Source organism: Rhodamnia argentea, chromosome 2 (assembly GCF_020921035.1).
Source record: "Rhodamnia argentea isolate NSW1041297 chromosome 2, ASM2092103v1, whole genome shotgun sequence".
Lineage (NCBI taxonomy): Eukaryota > Viridiplantae > Streptophyta > Magnoliopsida > Myrtales > Myrtaceae > Rhodamnia > Rhodamnia argentea.
This window is the reverse complement of record NC_063151.1, coordinates 33,422,439-33,435,105: the sequence shown is the minus strand read 5'-3', so window position 1 is coordinate 33,435,105 and position 12,667 is coordinate 33,422,439. Positions and strand designations below refer to the sequence as shown.

The 12,667-nt window shown below is 38.2% G+C and overlaps 1 protein-coding gene across 3 annotated transcripts; it reads left to right on the top strand.

The window, feature by feature from the left end:
• Positions 1–387: 387 nt before the first annotated feature.
• Positions 388–11,236, top strand: LOC115735067 (ran-binding protein M homolog). Of its 3 annotated transcripts, none has more exons than XM_030666120.2 (10): positions 390–1,001; positions 3,987–4,133; positions 4,574–4,660; positions 5,250–5,295; positions 5,751–5,827; positions 6,457–6,643; positions 7,416–7,484; positions 8,018–8,077; positions 9,754–9,843; positions 10,578–11,236. In XM_030666120.2, the coding sequence occupies exons 1-10, from the start codon at positions 571–573 to the stop codon at positions 10,854–10,856; spliced, it is 1,473 nt and encodes a 490-aa protein (XP_030521980.1). In that variant the 5' UTR covers positions 390–570; the 3' UTR covers positions 10,857–11,236. The 3 variants fall into 3 exon arrangements, with proteins under 3 accessions (XP_048130158.1, XP_030521980.1, XP_030521989.1); XM_030666129.2 differs by having other exon boundaries at positions 391–1,001; positions 6,481–6,643; XM_048274201.1 differs by lacking the exon at positions 8,018–8,077 and having other exon boundaries at positions 388–1,001.
• The last annotated feature ends 1,431 nt before the right edge of the window (positions 11,237–12,667 follow it).

The following is a 12,667-nucleotide window of genomic DNA, read 5'->3' as shown; positions in this document are numbered from 1 at the left end:
AATAAAAAGGGCACTTTAAGCCCTTCATTGAAATAAAGTCCGCTTTGAGCTCTTATTTGAAAAAATAAAAACACTTCAGGCCCTTATTTGAAATTTTCCACCGCCTTTTTTGAAATCTGCATCTTCTAGAATTTTACCAAAATTGAAGTGTTGACATGTAAAAATCACATATAATATTTTTATATTTTTTTTATAATTTGAATAATATTTTAAATTATCGCATTTTTTTTTTCAAATTTAGGTCCAAAGTGGATCGAGTTAAGCGCGCTAATTGCAAAAGGACGTAATAAGTGAGTTCGAGGACAGGGGGAGTCAAAAGTGTAATTTCTCGAAAATTAGGGGACAATTTGTAATTCTACTGTTTTCAATTTCCCCCCTTCCTCGGTTTTCTTGCTCATCAGCCAGCCAAACACTCCCAGCACGTAACGGGAGAGATTCTTTTCTCGGACGCCAAAAGGATCCAACCTCATCTCTCGCCGCCAATCCTGCTTCTTCGCGATCAATCACCGCCGCCAAATGCTTCATCTCCTCAATTGAATCTGTTTCGATTCACGCCTCGACTCGTCAACGATGAACAACAACAGCAACAACGATTGCAGCAGCAACAGCAACAGCAACAGCACGAGCTCGCACCTCAACAGCCACAGCACCGCCAGTTGCGCCTCCGATCGCGGCGATCTCGGCTGGCACTTCTTGGAGCTGGCTCGGCTTGGGTCTGCTAGTGCTCCGGGCCCGGCGGACGGGGGCGAGGAGTCCCCGACGGAGCTCAACACCATCAACAGCTCCGGCGGCTTCCTCGTAGTGTCGACCGACAAGCTATCCGTGAAGTACACGAGCGTGAACCTCCATGGCCACGACGTCGGCGTCGTGCAAGCCAACAGGCCTGCCCCGGTGCGGCGGCTTGCCTACTATTTCGAGATTTACGTGAAGGACGCGGGTGCTAAGGGTCAGATAGGGATTGGCTTCACCAGCGAGAATTTCAAGATGCGGAGGCAGCCTGGGTGAGTGTTTCTTGCTGTTCTATTTCGACGCTTATCTGCGTCTTGAGGATACTGGGTAGTGCAGTATCGAATTGGTTTTGGGTGAGAAATTGCGAGAGAAATGGGATGGAATCAGATGAATGAGGATAGGTTAGGTTAGTTGGGGTTCTTGTTTCTTGGTAGAGATGAATGTGGATAGGTTAGGTTTAGTTATTGTTCTTGTTCTTTGGTAGATTCTGTTGAGCTCTATTTAAGTAGACAAAACGTGTCAAGGAGCAAAGACTGGGTAGCAGACAAAAATAAGACTGGAATGGGATTCCTCGGCAAAAAATTCTTGTCTGATGCGAGATTGGAGCAATCTTTCTTCTTCTTTTTACCCCTTTCTCGTAGACAGATATGAGGAACTTATACAACAAAGTAGTGATGACTATTATCTGGTGCATTTATTGAGTACAATTCAGAGTGGTCTTTTCGTGCTGTGGATGGTGGCTGGTCCGAGATCAACCCATTTTATGAAATAAATTTTGATAGGCAGATAAAGCTGATATGCACAAGGAATTGTGGAAATTGTTTATAAAATTTTCTACACATTTTGCCTTACTTGAAGAGCCTAATGGAGTTGAAGAGTTGGCTAAGGAGATAGATGACGGAGGTTACCAATCGTGTTCTACTTGAAGATAATATACCTGAATGGAGTTGCAAGATTGATGGTTAAATTAAGAGAGATGAGGTGGTGGAGATGAAGTTAAGTGACTCAGGAACTGTTGCTGTCGTTATAAGGAGAGGATGCTGAACTTTTGGTGGTCAAGGCTGGGAGTGCCCATTGTTGCAATTTATAAATTTTTGAGAACTGTTTTTGCAAACTGATTGAATCCTGAAAACGTACAGATGAATAATGTATCGTCATGCTTTGATCAACTAGGCCATGGAGAACAGTATGTAGGAAGTTACATGTTTGTAAAAGGGATTACAGGTAATACCGAAACGAAAAGTGCTATAACGTGATTGTTGAGTGATTTAAACATAGAGATAAGGTGATCAATGAGTATGTCTAGGCAGACATAGAAAGCTAGCAAAGGCTGCTGATGCTGTGATTGATCTAGATGCTTGTAAGATGGTTATGAGTACAGCTGGATGCTTCGGTCTGGTGATGAACCTAACTGGAAAAGCATGAAGTAAGAGTTAAGCAGAAAAATACGAGCAATGGTAGGAAGAGATGTAATGGACCTAAAATTTGCTTGGAGATACTGCCGCATCTCAAAGAATTGAATAGTTTTGCTAAAATAACTGCAATTGTTCCAATGTTCTCAGGTTCTAGGTTTTAGTGTTCCGGTATTTGTGGCAAGGCACTAGCAGTTTCAGTGTGGTAGAGCATTCTGAACTCTGCATTAAGGTTATTGATTTTGGAAAACGCCTGAGGACTTGTGATTATTTCGTAGATTATGTCTTCAGTGTGAAGACATATCATGTAAGTGATTTTTATTTGCTAGGGGCCCATTGAGGTTATTGTATCAAAAGATGATTAAGGACTTGGTTGCCATGTCATTCTGCTCTATTATCTCAGTATTTTTATTTTTCGGGTGTGGGTAGTGGGTGGAGGGGATAGGAAAAATGACTAGACCTAGACAAAAGGAGGGCCCGCCCGAGCTCGTATAATTAATGGGGTGAGCATGGTTCCAAGAATGTACGGGATAGATTTCAAGTTTCAAAATTATGGAACCGGTTATGGGAACCTAACAATTCTTTGTGTTTTTTTTGTTCTATGTTTTTGCGCGATCTTGCAGTATTCTATGGCATCCCGTGATAAATGTGTAATCCGAAACTATTAATCCGAGCTTCCATTTTTGGCAATATCCTTGACTGACTTTTACTTTGTTAATGCTTCAAATTCTTTGTGTATCTAAATATATGTTGTGATCGAGAAACTATAGCAATAAATGGTGGTCATTAGAAGTAATGATTCACCGCAATTGTTCAATGAAGAATACAAGAGGAATCCGGATAAATTTTGAAACCTATGATAGGATAAGTTCTAGGTCATAGGGTATGCGGGTAAGTTCTAAGTTCTACAAATTAGGGAATCGGTCCCGATGAGTAGGTTCCAGTTTCTAAGTAGAACCCGGATCGGCCTTGGAATCGCTCACCCTTAATATTTAAGGCTATGCCTCAACTCAAGTTTTGAAATGAACTGTGGCACCCCGTGCTAAAGCCATGACATACTTCACTGTGTTTTGCATTGGTTTTCTGAATACATATCTTACCAAAAGCATGGTGAAAAGTGTTAAAACTCAATTTTCAAAGTTTTGAAAATATGGATCAATAGGACAAAAAATTCTATTTAGAATTAGAAGTTTAGGTTTTCCCATTTAACTCTTATATATTTTGGAGATTAATAGTTAAGGAGTTCTTCTTTCCCCTATTTCATGGAATGCAGAAAATGCTTACATTTGCACAAATGTTGTCAAGACATATTTGTCAGTCAAGGGAGCATATACACGGTGGTTTTACTAGTTAAAGAAAAAAATTAGGAATCTGGAGAATTTTGTCTTCTCTGAATTGCGAATTTGATGTTTATTTGCTGTAAATTTGGGTTTGTGCAGTCACTGATGTAACTGTTCTGTGACAAGATGTGCCATGCGGTTGGAATCAACTGGGACTTGAATGAGTGGTAGTCCAAACTTACCAAGATATGTAGTCCCCTGTTATGTTACCTAGTGAAAAGAAAAAGAACAGAGGAATGAAAGATTTAGAGAACTAGGCTTTCTTAAATCTGTTTTCAGCTAACAAGTGGAGGTACCAGTTGTCTCTTGGTTTTCTTTCCCCTCCATAATATTATAAGATGCTATACTTTGTTTATTACATTCTAGGGCTTCCTAACATGTATGATGATAATTTACTTGGGGACCAGATCTGCTTTTCTTTGAATGACAAAAGAGAAGTTCTCTGCCTGAATTGGCATTGTGCTCTAAGTTGCTTGTGATTATTTCTCCTGCTTCCATGTATCAGGTGGGAACCCAACAGTTGTGGTTATCATGGTGATGATGGGTTTCTTTATCGTGGGCAAGGAAAGGGAGAAGCTTTTGGACCAACTTATACATCTGGTGACGTAGTCGGTGCGGGCATCAACTATGCTACACAGGAGTTCTTCTTCACGTAAGGAAGTTGTGATTTTGTTTAGTGTTCTTATGATCAAACCAACGAAATTGATTTGTTGTTACTGGTTTGATGTTGTACCTAGGGTATGGTTTTGTGAAATCCCTTTTTATATTGCTTTGCAGCCCCTTGGTGCCCTATAGTTGATCTTGTAACCTACAGAAAAGCAAAAATAAATAAACGAAAGAAGGAAAAAGAAAAAAAGGGTTTATGTGAGACTTCCCCTCTGAAGTCATTTTGTACAGGGGATGTACCCCCTCAGTACCTTTAGTACGGAATTTTGTGTAATTTTCAAAAAATAAAAAAAGGAAGGAAGAGAAACCTCATTTCAGCACTAATACCCTTCTTGTATCTGTCTCATATTACTTTGAATATGTCATTCACTCTCTTTTCAATTGGAGTATGTATTCTTCTTTTTCATTTGTGTTTTCCTGTCACAGTAAAAACAAGGCAGTAGTGGGAACAGTCTACAAGGACATGAAAGGTCCCTTATTCCCCACAATTTCTGTTCATAGCCTAAATGAAGAGTATGTTAAACTTATCCTTACTTTACTTCTTTCTTATCAAGGGTGATTATCAAAATTGCCTTCATAACCCTTGTTATGAAAGGGGCACGTTTTATATTATGAGAGTTGCATATTTAATACTATGAATCATGTATTATCAGCTGTAATAATATTCTTACTGCCTTATGATAGGAAATTAATACTATTATGTTCTATGTTGACATATTCTTCTAGCGGTTCTCTACTAGCTGAGTTTGAAATCCTACATGTGAAGACTTGTGTTGCATCTGAACCTCTGGGTACGAGAATTTAAGAAAGAAAAGCAAGTCTATACTGTTGGAGTATTCACTTAGAGTTTCATGATGCGACATTAATGATGAATGTTGAAATTCCGTATTTTCCAGTGCTTTAAGAAAATTGTGGGATGAAACTGTTTCTCTGTTCATTATTGCATTTTAGTTGTTACATGCTCTCTGTCTCTCTGTCTCTCACTCGTCTCTCTCTCTCCCCCTGTCCTTATGTAGCTATGGTCTGAATTGGTCCTTATTGTTTCCTTTGGAGCAGGTTGATTTCTTTCTGATTGTTAAGTCCTGTTTTGTTTGTTGGGCAGGATTGATGTTAACTTTGGGCAAAAACCATTTGCCTTTGATATCAAGGCACGTATCGTATTGTTCCTTCTATATACCAATTGATTATTGGCATTGCTTCTTAATTTGCATGGTGATTGTAAAACATAACATACCTGGTACTCTTTTTTGCTTAGTATTATCTTTGAAAAATCATGTCCTGTTTAACTGGGATAGATAAGTCCTGTGTTCTGGTTATGCTTAGGACTACTGACTTGGACAGTTGATATGATACAATATCAACACCATTTTTGCCTAAACTTTTATTTGGAGGTTGCTTTTCCTGATAATAGATTTAACTTCGTGCTTATTAGAGAGAAGTACATAACAAGACTAGATTTATATTCTGTAATTATCATGAGAACTACTCTAAGCAGAATTTTTTTTTCGTTGGAAAGAATGTCCAAGTTAGCACAATGTCAAATGACCTTCCTTACTAAAGATTCTTGGTTGTCTTTTCATCATTGCTTCTATTACAACTATAGGCATATGAAGCTCAAGAGAGAATGAGACAACAATCAACGATAGAAAAAATATCTTTGCCACCAAACATCAGCTATGGGTGAGTCCATGTTTCATTTCAATTTCTTCTTGATAAAACAATTCTATATGCGTGTTCGTGCACTTATGTTATCTGCTAGGTGAAAGAACAGTGTTTGAATAGTTGGTCTATGGAATAACCATTTGCATTTCAGCCATTATCCTAGCTGTTGAATTAATTATTAGATTGAATTGTAATTCGTGTGAATGAATGGACTGACTACTTGTTCCGCTAGTTGCTTCATGGTTACTGTTGTTCTGGGATTGTAAGCTGTACATGTTATGTCGACTGAATATACTGCATTTCCTCTTTTTATATAAAGATTAGACGATTCTTATGGAAAGGGTGAAAACGGATGACTATGTTGGGGCCTTTAAGTATCAATTGGTATTCAGCCTCTTATGGAAATGTACTTACAGATAATAGCTGTGATATCCTCATTGATAGCTTTCCATTTGTGTGATCTAAAGGGGTTGTTTCTGCATTCTCCATCCTTTTTAAACTTGCATGTGTCCTTTATGCTTCCAAAAAGAGCCCACATTCAGTCACACAAATTTTCCTGTGAGAAAATGAAAGAGGAGATGATAAATGTTCTTTTTTTTTTTTACCTCGTGGTCCTATCAGATTATCTTTATGTTCCAATGATACGGAAAGTTCACCATTTGGATTCTCAGGATTGTTCGTTCATACTTGCTACATTACGGGTACGAAGATACACTAAGTTCATTCGACATGGCTAGTAAAAGCACCATTCCTCCAATTTCTTTAGATCAAGAAAATGGCTTTGATGAACAGGAGATTCTCTATGCTTTAAACCAGAGGAAGACTCTTCGTCAGGTTTGAAAATGATCTTGTATGTATATTGGTTTGTTTATTTGTTTTTGGGTTCTGCAAGCATGTTGAGTTCTGAATCAGTGAATTCTTGCAAGGGGGTGCAGCCCTAATATGCTCTCAAATACTTATCGTAGGTAGAGCAGTCTGCTTTCCCTCACTTTTGTGGTTGGTCGAGGTTTTTCTTTTTTTTCTTCCTTCTCTCCCTCTCTCTGTCGGATAGTATCTTGTTTAGTTCTTCCTCTAGTGGACAGCTATTGATTTCTCCAGTAGGTGAGTTGGTACAATTCAAGGTGTCTGCTTGCCCTCACTTTCACGATTATGACAGGGGTAGCTGAGGGAGAGCACAATAGTTAGGAGTTGAGAATCTATACTTTTGCTTGGCGAGACTCCCGAGAGGGTGACTTGACATCTCAGGACATATTAGTTGGTTTTTCAGCCAGAGCTTTAATACTTTAATTTGTATCTTCATATAATATAAGTATCTTCTTCTGTTTTAGGGCAACCTTTCTACACTCCCAAAGAAATTCTTGAATCAAAGTGTTTACTGTTCTCCAAGTCAGTAGGTTTCTAGCTGCAGCGCCAGGGTTTGCATAATTGAAGCTCGTTTTGCCACAATGAATGGAAGTTTATGTACTGAGACTTTACTCAAAATATTTTTGGATTTCATTAACTTGCCCTGGAAATAGAACATTCATTTGAGATTTTCATCCTGAGCATGATGCATGTGTTGTGAAAATTATTCAAGCCAAATGACCTGATTTATTTGTTGATGAAGCTGATACGAAATGGGGAAATCAATGCAGCATTCAGTAAACTCCGTGACTGGTATCCACAAGTTGTTCAGGTATGGGATGCTCATCACCACGTTGTCTTTACATATGGACAAAGTCATTTCCAGTGTTATTGCCAGCCAACTCAGGGCATGAACCTTGTTCACATCTAAATAAGCTGTAATTGTAAAGCATGGATCACCAATTGCACTTAGTCAGTCAAGAAATGTCTTGATTAGAGTACTTCCCGTTTGTTTGCTTTCTCTAGAAGTTCATGATGCCCAACTATTTGCTATCTATAAATCCGAGCTTTTGCAATTATGCCAAGCAAGCATACTCTTTTATCCTTTCAGGTTTTTTAGGCTATTTATTTCCTTCTTAGCGTACTCAGTTCCCAGATCTTGTATCTTCACCTCTACAAAAGGTATCTATGAGATGTTTTTCTGGTGCTAAATTAATAATTTTCCAATTTTGCATGAGGTAGTGTCTCTTGCTTCTGCCGTATTATTCGCTTAATATTTGGCTTATCTAAGTGTGTGAATGACACAATAGAAGATTACTGTAGTTTATTGCATGATGTCTCAGTCTTGATTATCATGTACTGCAGGATGAAAAATCAGCTATTTGCTTTCTCCTTCATTGCCAAAAGTTCATCGAACTAGTTCGGGTAACTTCACCTTACATGTTGATTTGCTTGCAATTAAGTTTAGTGTATTTAGATTGCTGTGTTATACTGGTAGGAAGAAAAAAACAGTTGGAAAATATAACTTTTTTGTTGGGTCGTCGTCAACTTTTGGTACTTGAGACTATCCTTTAAATGATTTTGTCGTGGCACTGTGGACTGAACTGATGTTTCTCCACGGTGCAGGTAATGTGATATTTGCTTTGAATACTGGAAGTGAAGTTTCTCGTGCACGTCCTTTTTCCTAGTCTTGTTCTTTTTCCTCTTAAATGAATGATGTATGTAGTACTACTGTCGCAGATATTGTTTGGTGAGTAAGGCTTAAATGAACCATGAGTTGAGTAGTGAATGTGTATTCACAACTGACAACGTGTGAATTTATCACTCTTTAAAAAAAAGAAAAAATGTTTGTCATAATATTCTTCAATATTTAAAGATTTAATTGATCTTAAACATTGTAAGCTTGGGTCAAACACGAGGACAATTTGAACAGAATCTAAAACAGTGAGTTCATTTCTTTTACATGTATGTTCATGTTGGAATCATGTCTACTTAAGTCATGCCACTAATAAAGGAGTAGTGCAGGGGTTTCAACCTGTAAAAGTTTGTAGGTGAACTATGTTATACATTCAACTAGACTAGTTGTTGATTAATACTCATTTTATACCTGTTTTTAATGTAAATGAACGTGGACTGTATGTTGATCAGTTTAATGAGTTGTTCTGTTGCATTTCATTGTAGATTATGATGTTCTATTGAACTAGAAACTGACATTGTTCAATGAAATTTAATTAAAATTGCTGAAGTATTGTCCCACATTGCTCAACAACAGGTTCTAAATGCTCTTTATATTCATGTGGTCTTCCTCCATCTATTAGCTTAAGCTTTTGGATTAGACTTTGTAACATGGTGTGAGAGCCAGTATTATCCCTTTTGCAAATATGCGTGATCAAAATTCTACGTGAATGTGCATAGCTAAAATTTTACGTGCTGCTATCTAGCTTGCACGTGAGAGGGGGTATTGAAGTATTATTTCTCATCGCTTGATGATGGGTCCTAAATGCTCTTTAAATTGGTATGATCTCCTTCCACCTATTAGCTTAAGCTTTTGAGTTAGATTTTCTAACAAAAATTATATGCAATGGCGTTGCACTTTGTTTAAACATGCTAATAAGTTGTGTCAATGGAAAATCTTTAAGTTACGAGAATACATGTGAATACTCTATTGAGCACTTAAATCATGATGAGTCATTATCCTGAACTATTGTCTCATAAAAATTTTTCATATAAAGAGTCAGATCTGAGTTATGGTGATCCATCTTTGTTCACTTGTTGAGCAGGTGAAATAGATTGTCTTGTTACCTATTTTAAGCACTGGTTGTGATTAGCTTAAGATTAGAGATATTTATTGATGAAGTTGGTTTCCTATTGACCTATATTGTCTTGGCACAATGTGATTGAAGCTGTGAATGTGAATTAGCATCCCAAAGTTTGTAGGATCATGTCGAGTCTGCAATTTTAACATGAGGTTCTTCAGGTGGTCTTATATTTGTGTGATATTGATTCATGTATAATTGCGAGTCTTTTCCTTCATGGCCTTTTTAATAATATTATGTGATTTTTCTGATACCCATTTTGCATGATGACATATCATTATCCAGGTTGGAGACCTGGAGGAGGCTATCAAATATGGAAGAGTTGAATTACAAAGGTTTTTTGAGATGGATGGTTGCTTCAAGGATCTAGTACAGGTAGTAAACCCTTTGTATCATATGGTTTTATATACCGTTTTAGTTTTCCTCCACTAGCAAGATTGGTGCAATACTGAAAATTTTCTTAAAGGTCTCAGCAACATAACATAGTCTTCTCATTTGCGGGATAGCAGGTTGTCTTGAACAGGGAAATATGTGTGATGGGGTAATTTAAGCTTCAACATTGTTTCCCAAAGTTTTAAGTTCATGTGCACCCCACCCCGCACCTCAGCACTCACGTTACACCCTTTTTTAATGAACTTTTTTTCTGCTGGTTCTGTTTGGGCCATGTTGATGTAAAGTCTTGAAGTGATGAACTGTAAAAAAGAATGAATCGATGAATGGAAGTACGGAAGCCGTCAATTTTTGGTGCTTTTGAGGGAGGGAGGGAAGGAGGAAGGGATGGAGTGGTATCCTTTACTTTTTCGTTTTCATCCTTGGGAGCATGGGAACAAAATGTATGAACAACATGACCTTAGCGAATGAAGTGACCTTAGCAAATGAAGAGAGTGATTGGTAGTCTTCTTCCTCAGTTTCCAGTAGTCATCGTTTTACCTAATAATATAACTTTGCTTTGATGGCATCATTATCATTGGAATTTAACGACACATCAGCCATACTCATCTTTTCTGCTCATATCTCCTGGAGATACGAAGAAAAACGAACCATTTTTTTTTTTTTTCAAATACAATGTCTTTAATGACAAAACTATAATCACTCCCTATATTTTCTAGGATTGTGTATCTTTATTGGCATATGAACACCCAAAGGAGTCCTTTGTTGGTTATCTACTTGAGGAGTCACAGCGGGAGGTGGTAGCTGACACGGTGAATGCAATGATCTTGGCGACAAATCCCAGCGCAAAAGATTTTCAGGGTTGCCTGCACTCCTATCTGGAGAGGTTATTGAGGCAGCTGACTGCTTGTTGCTTGGAGAGAAGGTCGTTGAATGGAGATCAAGGTGAAGCTTTCCATCTGCACAGAGTTCTTCACAACAGCAACATGAGATGCTAAATGCTGGTTTGTCGCTTCATCTCGCGATTGAATGTCTCATCGCTGTTCATATTAGCTCATTTATAGTTTGCTAAATCATAAGCCAAGTGTTCAAGTGCTCCATGTGCCGAGAGGAAATCCCCTTGGTGCTACATCGCAGGCTCTTCTCTTCATTCTTGTAAGCATCTCTAATGTTGCAGACTGCATAGTAAAATGCAGACATTCCGCAGTCCAAAAATGGCTTCACAGTTTTGTGTTGGAGTCGATACATTTTCTTCTGTCCCGTCATGTTGATGTTCATTTGGATGCGAAGAAGATTAACCAAATGTAAAGAATACTTGTATAGATCCACACGTTGGATTTAATGCAGCAACTCTTTGGTGATTTGTGATTTTGTTGACACAATCTCCCCGGTGAAATGAGCATGTAATTTGCCATTTCTGTGCAAGTTTTGTTTTGTATTGGAATATGATGGAGGTGACATGCGGAATAAATAGTTTTCAAGTGCATAATAGCTTTACATAAATCATAGAAGTGCGTTTAATACAGCAGCTGAATCACATGCTAGTAGATATAATCGCGTAGCGAAGCAAGCTTTTCTTTGTTTGACAGGAGCAAGACTGTCCCCTCCTGGCTGTTTTGCTTCATTAGAGCCTAAGAGATGTACTTCTGATTTAATCGCGGCACGAAATATTTGGATGACACACAAAGTAGCAGATGTCGTGAACAATGATGTCGAGGTGCATTTTGTCGGAAGATCATGCTATATATGGCTTCAAAATTCATGCTATAAGGCTCTGTTTGATCGCTTGGACTATTCCGTCGGATAGGATCAAGATTAGATAGGATACGATAGGATTTGTTATATTTTATATAATGTTTAGTAAATGTCCTGGTGCATATAACACAAATTATTCTCTCTCGCCCATCCACCTTTACACCATTGTCATGCAACCGACTTCACTATCGCCTTCTGCCATCACTTGTCAAGCCGTGGATGACATTAGCTCACCTCGCCGTGCCGTTGCAAGACGTCATTGCTTCCCTATCGTCACCAATCACCGACTCTTGGTGCCCGGTTGGCTGCCATTTCTGCCCTGTCTCGATCAACTCTTTCAGTCTCGCGATTGCTCCTTAGGCCTTAGGTTGCTTTTTCGTCCGGTAAAGAATTTGATTTAGGATTCAGAAAACGAATTCGATATCGGCTTGAACTGAAAATCTTGTCTAAGTTATTATTATTATCATTTTGTAATAACCATTGAATTCATAATATGGTGAATTAGCTCCTAGATGGGGAGCTACTCTTTTGATGGGGTATCGCAATGGCTCTATTTGCAATATTATTGTATATTATTTTACAAAGTTATAATTCTTCCATTTTATTGGACGAAATTTCAGTGAATTAGATTCACAAAAATCGTGAATTCTTAGCTTTTCAATACAAAGTAAAGTATTTAGATTTCGGATTTTTATCCCTATCATATTGTTCAATCATCATCGCCAGTTGGCGTAGTTGGTGGTGAGCACGAGGAGGGAAACCCTAGAGTAGATCGGCGAAAAAAATCCCAGTCCCCACTTTGTCATTGGTTCCTGAAATGGTAGATCGCGCCCATGCGCTGATGAGGTGGGCCGCGAAGGTCTTCCTTGATCTCCTCCCTTTGAAGCTCATGAAAACACGTCATACTTCATTGATGAATGCGATTACTCACCAGTTAACTACAAGGACAGATTTGTTTCTCTGCATTTTTTTTTTCTTTGCTTGCTCAAATTATGTTTGTTCTCTCATACATAGACATATCAAATAGTAGAATGCTAGTTGAATGAGTTTAATT